The following is a 12,381-nucleotide window of genomic DNA, read 5'->3' as shown; positions in this document are numbered from 1 at the left end:
GTGATCGGAACGTCATCTTGAAAAACTGCTCCGCATCAGGGAGACACCCTACGGCCTGGCAAAACTATAGCACCTAGAACTTTTTTGATTTCACGAGACATATTTTAGTCTTGGTCAAATTCTATCGCGGTAAAAAAATGGCGGGAAAACAAGACACGCGAGCAGCTTGCTGCGAGCGAACCACGCGACATCTAGTTATATTATATATAGCTACAAACCCATTGACTCACTGACTCACTGACATAATTGTTCTCCCAGAAGGAGCGTCGGGGGGTAAAAATAATGTATGAGAAAAGTGATCGGGACCTTCCGGTGAGTATGGGAAAACTTCCAGATCTTGGAAAACTGCTCCGCATCAGGGAGACACCCTACGGCCTGGCTAACCTATCGCACCTGGAACAATGATTTTTTCGCACAACGTATTTAAATCTTGGTCAAATTCAATCACCGGTGAAAAAAAAACAAAATGGCGGAAAAACAAGATGGCCGCCATACAAAATTTTGTTTTTTCAGAAAATGCATCGGGAGTAAAAACTGTGTATGGAGATGTAATCGGAACGTCTTGTGGAGTATGAAAACACTTCTCTATCTTCAAAATCTGCTCCGCATCAGGGAGACACCCTACGGCCTGGCAAAACTATAAAACCTGGAGCAATTTTTCTTTCGCGAAACATATTTAAATCTTGGTCAAATCCAATCCCTGGTGAAAAAAAACCAAAATGGCGGAAAAACAAGATGGCCGCCATACAAAATTTTCGTTTTTCCTGAAAATGCCTCGAGGGTAAAAATGATGTATAGGGATGTGATCGGATCGTCATGTTGAGTATTTCAGTACTGCTCGATCTTGAAAAACTGCTCCGCATCAGGGAGACACCCTACGGCCTGGCAAAACTATAAAACCTAGAGCAATATTTTTTTCACGAAACCTATTTAAATCTTGGTCAAATTCAATCCCCGGTGAAAAAAAACCAAAATGGCGGAAAAACAAGATGGCCGCCATACGAAATTTTCGTTTTTCCCGAAAATGCCTCGGGGGTAAAAATGATGTATGAGGAATATGATCGAAACATCATGTTGAGTATGGAAATACTTTTCGATCTTCGAAAGCTGCTCCGCATCAGGCACTGACTGACTGACTGACTGACTCACTGACATAATTGTTCTCCCAGAAGGAGCGTCGGGGGGTCAAAATGATGTATGGGGGGTGTGATCGGGACCTCCCGGTGAGTATGGGAAAAATCCCAAATCTTGGAAAACTGCTCCGCATCAGGGAGACGCCCTACAGTCTGGCGCAACTATTATACCTGGATCGATTCTTTTTTCGCAAAACCTATTTAAATCATGGTCAAATTCTATTGTCGGTGAAAAAAAATCAAAATGGCGGAAAAACAAGATGGCCGCCATACAAATTTTTGTTTTTCCAAAAAATGTCTCAGAGGTAAAAACAATGTATTGGGGTGTAATCGGAACGTCTTGTTGAGTATGGAAATTTTTCTCGATCTTGAATACCTGCTCCGCATCAGGGAGACACCCTACGGCCTGGCAAAACTATCACATCTGGATCAATTTTTTTTTCGCACAATGTATTTAAATCTTGGTCAAATTTTATCGCCGTTAAAAAAATCAAAATGGCGGAAAAACAAGATGGCCGCCATACCAATTTTTCGTTTTTCCTGAAAATGCCTTGGGGATAAAAGTGATGTATAGGAATGTGATCGGAACGTCATGTCGAGCATAAAAATACGTCTGGGTTTCCGATAGCTGCTCCGCATCAAGGAGACACCCTACGGCCTGGCGAAACTATCGCATCCTGACCTATTTTGTTTTCACGAAACCTATTTAATTCTTGGTCAAATTTAATTGCCGGTAAAAAAAAATCAAAATGGCGAAAAATCAAGATGGCCGCCGTACAAATTTTTCGTTTTTCCCGAAAATGCCTCGGGGGTAAAAATGATGTATGAGGAATGTGATCGAAACATCATGTTGAGTATGGAAATACTTTTCGTACTTCGAAAGCTGCTCCGCATCAGGGAGACACCCTACAGCCTGGCGAAACTATCGCACCTGGAACTTTTTTGTTTTCACGAAGCCTATTAAAGTCTTGGTCAAATTTTATCGCCAGTGAAAAAAAAACAAAATGGCCGAAAAACAAGATGGCCGCCATACAAATTTTTGTTTTTCCAGAAAATGTCTCAGAGGTAAAAATTATGTATTGGGGTGTGATCGGAACGTCATCTTGGAAAACTGCTCCGCATCAGGGGTCACCCTACGGCCTGGCGAAACTATCGCATCTGGACCTTTTTTGTTTTCGCGAAACCTATTTAATTCTTGGTCAAATTTTATTCTCGGTGAAAAAAAAAACAAAATGGCCGAAAAACAAGATGGCCGCCATACAAATTTTTGTTTTTCCAGAAAATGTCTCAAAGGTAAAAATGATGTATTGGGGTGTGATCGGAACGTCATCTTGGAAAACTGCTCCGCATCAGGGGTCACCCTACGGCCTGGCAAAACTATAGCACCTAGAACTTTTTTGATTTCACGAGACCTATTCAAGTCTTGGTCAAATTCTATCGCGGTAAAAAAAAAACAAAATGGCCGAAAAACAAGATGGCCGCCATACAAAATTTTGTTTTTTTTTTCAGAAAATGTCTCGGGGGTAAAAACTGTGTATGGGGGTGTAATCGGAACGTCTTGGTGAGTATGTAAATACTTCTTGATCTTCAGAAACTGCTCCGCATCAGGGAGACACCCTACGGCCTGGCAAAACTATAGCACCTAGAACTTTTTTGATTTCACGAGACTTATTCAAGTCTTGGTCAAATTCTATCGCGGTAAAAAAATAGCGGGAAAACAAGACCCGCGAGCAGCTTGCTGCGAGCGAACCACGCGACATCTAGTTATATTATATATAGCTACAAACCCATGTACTGACTGACTCACTGACTCACTGACTCACTGACAGGGTTGTTCTCCCAGAAGGAGTGTCGGGGGGTGAAAATGGTGTATGGGGGATGTGATCAAAATTTTCCGGTGAGTATGGGAAAACTTCCAGATTTTGGAAAACTGCTCCGCATCAGGGAGACACCCTACGGCCTGGCGAAACTATCGCACCTGGAATGATTATTTTTTCGCAAAACCTATTTAAATCTTGGTCAAATCCAATCGCCGGTGAAAAAAGAACAAAATGGCGGAAAAACAAGATGGCCGCCATACAAATTTTTGTTTTTCAAGAAAATGTTTTGGGGGTAAAAACTGTGTACGGAGGTGTAATCGGAACGTCTTGTTGAGTATGGAAATACTGCTAGATCTTAGAAAACTGCTCCGCATCAGGGAGACACCCTACGGCCTGGCAAAACTATAGCACCTAGAACTTTTTGGTTTTCACAAGACATATTTAAACCTTGGTCAAATTCAATTGGCAGTGAAAAAAAATCTAAATGGCGGAAAAACAAGATGGCCGCCATACAAAATTTTCGTTTTTCTCGAAAATGCCTCGGGGTGAATGTGATGTAAGAGGGATGAGATCAAAATGTCATATTGAGTATGGAAATACTTCCCGACCTTCAAAAACTGCTCCTCATCAAGGCGGCACCCTACGGCCTGGGAAAACTATCGCACCTGAAACGATTCTTTTTTCACCAAACCTAATAAAATCTTGGTCAAATTTTATCGCCGGTAAAAAAAAATCAAAATGGCCGAAAAACAAGTTATATTATATATAGCTACAAACCCATGTACTGACTGACTCACTGACTCACTGACTCACTGACAGGGTTGTTCTCCCAGAAGGAGTGTCGGGGGGTGAAAATGGTGTATGGGGGATGTGATCAAAATTTTCCGGTGAGTATGGGAAAACTTCCAGATTTTGGAAAACTGCTCCGCATCAGGGAGACACCCTACGGCCTGGCGAAACTATCGCACCTGGAATGATTATTTTTTCGCAAAACCTATTTAAATCTTGGTCAAATCCAATCGCCGGTGAAAAAAGAACAAAATGGCGGAAAAACAAGATGGCCGCCATACAAATTTTTGTTTTTCAAGAAAATGTTTTGGGGGTAAAAACTGTGTACGGAGGTGTAATCGGAACGTCTTGTTGAGTATGGAAATACTGCTAGATCTTCGAAAACTGCTCCGCATCAGGGAGACACCCTACGGCCTGGCAAAACTATAGCACCTAGAACTTTTTGGTTTTCACAAGACATATTTAAACCTTGGTCAAATTCAATTGGCAGTGAAAAAAAATCTAAATGGCGGAAAAACAAGATGGCCGCCATACAAAATTTTCGTTTTTCTCGAAAATGCCTCGGGGTGAATGTGATGTAAGAGGGATGAGATCAAAATGTCATATTGAGTATGGAAATACTTCCCGACCTTCAAAAACTGCTCCTCATCAAGGCGGCACCCTACGGCCTGGGAAAACTATCGCACCTGAAACGATTCTTTTTTCACCAAACCTAATAAAATCTTGGTCAAATTTTATCGCCGGTAAAAAAAAATCAAAATGGCCGAAAAACAAGATGGCCGCCATACAAATTTTTGTTTTTACAGAAAATGTCTCGGGTGTAAAAACGATGTATAGGGGTGTTATGGGAACGTCATCTTGGAAAACTGCTCCGCATCAGGGAGACACCCTACGGCCTGGCAAAACTATAGCACCTAGAACTTTTTTGATTTCACAAGACCTATTTAAGTCTTGGTCAAATTCTATCGCGGTAAAAAAATGGCGGGAAATCAAGACACGCGAGCAGCTTGCTGCGAGCGAACCAAGCGACATCTAGTTATATTATATATAGCTGCAAACCCACTGACTGACTGACTGACTCACTGACTCACTGACAGGGTTGTTCTCCCAGAAGGAGCGTCGGGGGGTCAAAATGATGTATGGGGGGTGTGATCGGGACCTCCCGGTGAGTATGGGAAAACTTCCAGATCTTGGAAAACTGCTCCGCATCAGGGAGACACCCTACAGTCTGGCGAAACTATCGCACCTGGAACGATTCTTTTTTCACAAAACCTATTTAATTCTTGGTCAAATCCTATGGCCGGTGAAAAAAAATCAAAATGGCGGAAAAACAAGATGGCCGCCATACAAAATTTTGTTTTTTCAGAAAATGCATCGGGAGTAAAAACTGTGTATGGGGGTGTAATTGAAATGTCTTGCTGAGTGTGGAGATACTTCTCTTTCTTCAAATCTGCTCCGCATCAGGGAGACAACCTACGGCCTTGCAAAACTATAGCACCTAGAACTTTTTGGTTTTCACGAGACATATTTAAACCTTGGTCAAATTCAATCGCCGGTGAAAAAAAATCAAAATGGCGGAAAAAAAAGATGGCTGCCATACAAATTTTTCGTTTTTCATTAAAATGCCTCGGGGGTGAAAATGATGTATAGGAATGTGATCGGAACGTCATGTCGAGTATGAAAATATGTCTGCGTTTTCGATAGCTGCTCCGCATCAGGGAAACACTCTACGGCCAGGCAAAACTATCGCACCTGGAACTTTTTTGTTTTCACGAAACCTATTTAAATCTTGGTCAAATTTTATCACCGGTGAAAAAAAAACAAAATGGCGGAAAAACAAGATGGCCGCCATACAAAATTTTCGTTTTTCTCGAAAATGCCTCGGGGTGAATATGATGTAAGAGGGATGAGATCAAAATGTCATATTGAGTATGGAAATACTTCCCGACCTTCAAAAACTGCTCCGCATCAGGGCGGCACCCTACGGCCTGGGAAAACTATCGCACCTAGAACATTTTTGTTTTCACGATACCTATTTAAATCTTTGTCAAATTTTATCGCTGGTCAAAAAAAAACAAAATGGCCGAAAATCAAGATGGCCGCCATACAAAAAATAAAAAAAAAAATTATGTATAAAGGTTTTGATCGGAACGTCATGTAGAGTACGAGTATACTTCAAGGTTTTCGAAAACTGCTCCGCATCAGGCAGACACCCTACGGCCTGGCGAAACTATAGCACCTAGAACTTTTTTGATTTCACGAGACCTATTCAAGTCTTGGTCAAATTTTATCGCGGTAAAAAAATGGCGGGAAAACAAGACACGCGAGCAGCTTGCTGCGAGCGAACCACGCGACATCTAGTTATTATAATATATATAGCTACAAACCCATGTACTGACTGACTGACTCACTGACTCACTGACAGGGTTGTTCTCCCAGAAGGAGTGTCGGGGGGTGAAAATGATGTATGGGGGGTGTGATCGGGACCTTCCGGTGAGTATGGGAAAACTTCCAGATCTTGGAAAACTGCTCCGCATCAGGGAGACACCCTACGGCCTGGCGCAACTATTATACCTGGATCAATTTTTTTTTCGCAAAACCTATTTAAATCTTGGTCAAATCCAATTGACGGTGAAAAAAAAACAAAATGGCGGAAAAACAAGATGGCCGCCATACAAAATTTTGTTTTTCCAGAAAATGTCACGGGGGTAAAAACTGTGTATGGGAATGTGATCGGAATGTCTTGTCGAGTACGGAAAATGTTCTCAATCTTGGAAAACTGCTCCGCATCAGGGAGACACCCTACGGCCTGGCAAAACTATAAAACCTGGAGCAATTTTTCTTTCGCGAAACATATTTAAATCTTGGTCAAATCCAATCCCTGGTGAAAAAAAACCAAAATGGCGGAAAAACAAGATGGCCGCCATACAAAATTTTCGTTTTTCCCGAAAATGCCTCGGGCGTAAAAATGATGTATAGGAATGTGATCGGAACGTCATGTTGAGTTTGAAAATACTTCTTGGTTTTCGATAACTGCTCCGCATCAGGGAGACACCCTACGGCCTGGCAAAACTATCGCACCTAGAACAATACTTTTTTCACAAAACCTATTTAAATCTTGGTCAAATTCTATCGTGAGTGAAATAAAATCAAAATGGCGGAAAAACAAGATGGCCGCCATACAAACTTTTGTTTTTTCATAAAATGTCTCGGGGGTAAAACTTGTGAATGGGGGTGTAATCGGAACGTATTGTTGAGTATGGAAATACTTCTCGATCTTTGAAAACTGCTCCGCATCAGGGCGGCACCCTACAGCCTGGCAAAACTATAAAACCTGGAGCAATTTTTTTTTCGCATTATATATTTAAATCTTGGTCGAATCCAATCGCCGGTGAAAAAAAATCAAAATGGCGGAAAAACAAGATGGCCGCCATACAAAATTTTCGTTTTTCCCGAAAATGCCTCGCAGGTAAAAAATATGTATAAGGATGTGATCGGATCGTCATGTTGAGTATTTCGATTTTGCTCGATCTTGAAAATTGCTCCGCATCAGGGAGACACCCTACGGCCTGGCAAAACTATAAAACCTGGAACAATTCTTTTTTCACGAAACCTATTTAAATTTTGGTCAAATACAATCGCCGGTGAAAAAAAAACAAAATGGCGGAAAACAAGATGGCCGCCATACAAAATTTTCGTTTTTCCCGGAAATGAATCGAAGGTAAAAATTATGTACAGAGATGTGATCGGAATGTCATGTTGAGTACGGGTATACTTCCAGGTTTTCGAGAACTGCTCCGCATCAGGGAGACACCCTACAGCCTGGCGAAACTATCGCACCTGGAACTTTTTTATTTTCACGAAGCCTATTAAAGTCTTGGTCAAATTTTATCGCCAGTGAAAAAAAAACAAAATGGCCGAAAAACAAGATGGCCGCCATACTTATTTTTGTTTTTCCTGAAAATGTCTCAGAGGTAAAAATGATGCATTGGAGTGTGATCGGAACGTCATCTTGGAAAACTGCTCCGCATCAGGGAGAGACCCTACGGCCTGGCGGAACTATCGCACCTGGAACGATTATTTTTTCACGATACCTATTTAAATCTTGGTCAAATTCTATTGTGGGTGAAAAAAAAACAAAATGGCGGAAAAACAAGATGGCCGCCATACAAAAAATTGTTTTCCCAGAAAATGTCTCGGAGGTAAAAATGATGTATGGGGGGTGTGATCGGGAACTCCCGGTGAGTATGGGAAAACTTCCAGATCTTGGAAAACTGCTCCGCATCAGGGAGACACCCTACGGCCTGGCAAAACTATAAAACCTGGAGCAATTTTTCTTTCGCGAAACATATTTAAATCTTGGTCAAATCCAATCCCTGGTGAAAAAAAACCAAAATGGCGGAAAAACAAGATGGCCGCCATACAAAATTTTCGTTTTTCCTGAAAATGCCTCTAGGGTGAAAATGATGTATAGGAATATGATCGGACCGTCATGTCGAGTATGAAAATATGTCTGGGTTTCCGATAGCTGCTCCGCATCAGGGAGACACCCTACGGCCTGGCGAAACTATCACATCTGGAACAATTTTTTTTTCGCACAACGTAATTAAACCTTGGTCAAATTTTATCGCCGGTGAAAAAAAATCAAAATGGCGGAAAATCAAGATGGCCGCCATACAAAATTTTCGTTTTACTCGAAAATGCCTCGGGGGTGAATATGATGTAAGAGGGATGTGATCAAAATGTGATGTTGAGTATAGAAATATTTCCAGACCTTCAAAAACTGCTCCGCATCAGGGCAGCACCCTACGGCCTGGGAAAACTATCGCACCTGGAACAAATCTTATTTCACACAACCTATTTAAATCTTGGTCAAATCCAATCGCCGGTGAAAAAGAAACAAAATGGCGGAAAAACAAGATGGCCGCCATACAAAATTTTATTTTTCCAGAAAATGTCTCGGGGGCAAAAACAATGTATGGGGGCGTAATCGGAAGGTCATGTTGTGTATGTAAATGCTTCTTTATCTTCAAAAACTGCTCCGCATCAGGGAGACACCCTACGGCCTGGCCAAACTATCGCACCTACAACATTATTTTTCCCACCAATCCTATTAAAATCTTGGTCAAATTTAATTGCCGTTGAAAAAAAATCAAAATGGCGGAAATTCAAGATGGCCGCCATACAATTTTTTCGTTTTTCCTGAAAATGCCTCGGGGATAAAAATGATGTATAGGAATGTGATCGGATCGTCATGTTGAGCATTTCAATACTGCTCGATCTTGAAAAACTGCTCCGCATCAGGGAGACACCCTACGGCCTGGCAAAACTATAAAACCTGGAGCAATATTTTTTCCACAAAACCTATTCAAATCTTGGTCAAATTTTATCGCCGGTAAAAAAAAAACAAAATGGCGGAAAATTAAGATGGCCGCCATACAAAATTTTCGTTTTTCATGAAAATGTCTCGGGTGTAAAAATGATGTACAGGGGTGTGATCGGAACGTCATCTTGGAAAACTGCTCCGCATCAGGGAGACACCCTACGGCCTGGCAAAACTATAGCACCTAGAACTTTTTTGATTTCACGAGACCTATTTAAATCTTGGTCAAATTTTATCGCCGGTGAAAAAAAAAAACAAACTGGCCGAAAAACAAGATGGCTGCCATACAAAGCTTCAAACTAATACAGTACACGCGAGCAGCTTGCTGCGAGCGAACCACGCGACATCTAGTTTAATACTATTATAGCTACTTGACATGCCTACTAAATTGAATATTTTTGATATTAGTAAAACCAATGTAATGTACCTATTTAAAGATTATATTGACTATTATTTTGCGTTAGCTTGGCCAAATTGCGGCAAAACATGAGATTCTCACATTTATTGTAAAACTTTTATTGTACCATGTTTTATGAGCAAATAAATAATTTAGAATTTTTCGACACTCTACCACGAAATCGGCGAGAGATATGAAAAGAAAAAATAAAGTTGACCAGTTATCAGAGAATGTGTAACAAAAATTATAAATTTGTGTAGTCTCGGCTCGATTTAATTGTTGTAAAGGTGGTTACAATAAGTGATACACTATAAAATTGGTCACAATAACTTCAAACTTACCGGGTCATGTTTAATCATGTGCCTTGAGTAAGTACTGGCTTCTCTGTACCCTCGGTAGCACAACTCACACTTGTACGAAGCTTCCAGATAATTCCTGCTCTTCTTCCTCTCTTCAATGAGCTGATACTGTTCCTCCTGGCTCACAGGAGTGTATACGGGGAAGTCATCGGGCAACTTGTTTATCTTCCTTACTGGACGGAGGGTTGCCACACCCTTCACTCGCCGGCCACCCTTGTTACAGAGCCAAGTTGGCCGACACTCGTACCAGTTGGCGTATTTCTTACTGCCTTTCTGTAGGTGCGCCCAGATGAAATGCTGTTTCGCTGACATTCTGAAAAGATATTTTTTATCAAATGCTTCCATTTTATTTGTGAATTTTCAAGTCAAATTGTAGTATAGTTCATTGAACAATGTTATATACATAAATAAGCTGTTGTTTTGATAGATTTCTTTTTCTATGTGGTCTCCAGCCTTTGTACCCAGGTAACGGCACTAGGTTTTCCTTCTATTACAGGATCTAGACAAAGCTGGTGACGAATGGGTGTAAATACTATATGCCTCTGTGTACCCCTTCAGGAATAGAGGATGTACATAAACCACTCACCTGTCGAAGCTGACTTCCGGACATTTTCTACACACATACTTATACATATGTTTCTCAGTCATATGTGTTTTAAGCAAGAACTCAGTTTTATAGCACATATGGCACAATATACATATAAAATTTCCACTGGTGTGCTGAAAATATAAAGAAAAACACAATTTGAATAGAAAGGTATGAGAATAATAGATAAGAGAGAATGCATTATACTTTTTTTTATATTTAACATGCATGGGCATGTAACGTAAATGAGCAACTTACTTTGTCATAACATGACACAATGTAGCCAGTACCTTACCTGGTCATGCATCCTTATGTGAGAATTATAACGAGCCTCACTATAAAATGATTTGTCGCAGACTTGACACCGAAACTTGCCCATACTGAACATTTTATATACTTCCACAACAGCCCTTGCTTCTTTCATTGATATTGGTATCACACTTGCATATTCTTCTTCTAAATTGGAACCATCTACCTCATTGTTATCTTTACGTTCCTCCTTACATGGTAGGTAAGTATCTAGTTCGTTGTCATCATTATCAAGATTATCATTATCAAAATAAAAATCTGCATCATCATTCGCATTTGATGTTGACTGTTCAACATAATCTTCACTTGATTTGATTGCCAAATGTTCATAACTATGATTTAACAATTCTTCAGTTTCTACTTTAATAGATGTTGTGGATAATCTCCGCTTTTTTCTAGGCACTTCAAATTCATTTTCCAAGGCTAGTGTACTACAGTGGAATATAGGTATTTCATCATCAATCATTACATTTAGCCGGTTGTGTTTGTCCCATTTAAATTTACTTGTTTCATAGTGAATTTTATCAAGACTTAAGTATGACAAATTAGGCATAATATCTATGTGTTCACGGTCAATTGCCTCAAGGTTTGGTTTACTTATCTGAAAAGAAACAGCATGGTAATGGATACCAGAAAATATAATAAATATTTTTTCTGGTATCGATCATCAGAGCAAAGATTGATACTTTTTAAACCTACAAAAAATAGTAAGTACTTAACTAAATCACAATAACTGATGTTTGTAAATATATTACATATACATTAGTATAATCATACAAAATTGATTCTAAAATTGATTTGAAATTGATTCATACTACATCCAAACCAAATCCAATCTGAGTCTATGAATGACAGATCTGAAGTGGTCATAGAACTATTTGTATGGTACCTAGCTTAAACATTATATCCAATATTCGTTACTCTCTAGGTAATTTTCTACTATCCGTCATTCACAGACACGGAACGGGAATAGTGCAGAAACGCCTTATGTTTATGTAGATTTATTTTATTAAAATAAACTAATGAAAAACTGAGGCAGAAATTAAATATTCTACCTGTTTGTTGCTTTTGAGTAGTTCTTTCAGAGTAAAATGTGCCCTTTTACATTTGTCTCGGAATTTCATGAATCGTTTCACATACGCAGAGCATTCCACACATAAAAATTGGGGTATTCCAACCGAATCACCAGCCTGAAAAAAAGCAGTAAAACTTATATAAATTACTAATTATTACGATTTCTTAAGAACATCATATTTGGCTAGGACTTGTTATGTTTACATTATAAAAAAAACATAGGTAACTAAGCAATTTGATCAAATAAATTAATGACAAAATCGCACCTCCAGTCCCGATACCAAATAGTACTCTTTTTGCAGCTGTCCGCTGTCAATTTTATACAACTTGCAATCCGTGCTAAAGCACACAGTACACGCCTTAAAATCCCACATATCAATATTTTATCATCTCATTTCGGAAAATATTAATTGTATTATTGTAAAAGTACTTAAAAATCTCGTCAGACAACAACCGCAAAAGCAAGCAAGCAAACACACCATAGGCATTTCTTTTTGTTTTGGTTTTCCCCGAAGGGTAAGGCAAAGGAAA

General features: G+C 39.8%; 1 protein-coding gene across 1 annotated transcript in view; it reads right to left on the bottom strand.

Annotated features, from left to right (window-relative positions):
* The window catches only part of LOC126377020 (zinc finger protein 420-like), a 34,243-nt gene extending 21,924 nt beyond the window's left edge, over positions 1 to 12,319 (bottom strand). Inside the window, exons 1-5 of the mRNA XM_050024625.1 lie at positions 12,117 to 12,319; positions 11,832 to 11,966; positions 10,763 to 11,377; positions 10,468 to 10,601; positions 9,864 to 10,194 (exon numbers count right to left, since the gene is read on the bottom strand). Of these exons, the coding sequence (XP_049880582.1) occupies positions 9,864 to 10,194; positions 10,468 to 10,601; positions 10,763 to 11,377; positions 11,832 to 11,966; positions 12,117 to 12,224 (1,323 nt within the window). The 5' untranslated portion in view covers positions 12,225 to 12,319. The remainder of the gene's footprint in view (positions 1 to 9,863; positions 10,195 to 10,467; positions 10,602 to 10,762; positions 11,378 to 11,831; positions 11,967 to 12,116) is intronic.
* Between the last annotated feature and the right edge of the window lie 62 nt (positions 12,320 to 12,381).

This window comes from Pectinophora gossypiella, chromosome 22 (genome assembly GCF_024362695.1).
Source record: "Pectinophora gossypiella chromosome 22, ilPecGoss1.1, whole genome shotgun sequence".
NCBI classification, from domain to species: domain Eukaryota; kingdom Metazoa; phylum Arthropoda; class Insecta; order Lepidoptera; family Gelechiidae; genus Pectinophora; species Pectinophora gossypiella.
The sequence above is the reverse complement of the archived record's forward strand: the minus strand, read 5'-3'. Positions and strand labels throughout refer to the sequence as shown.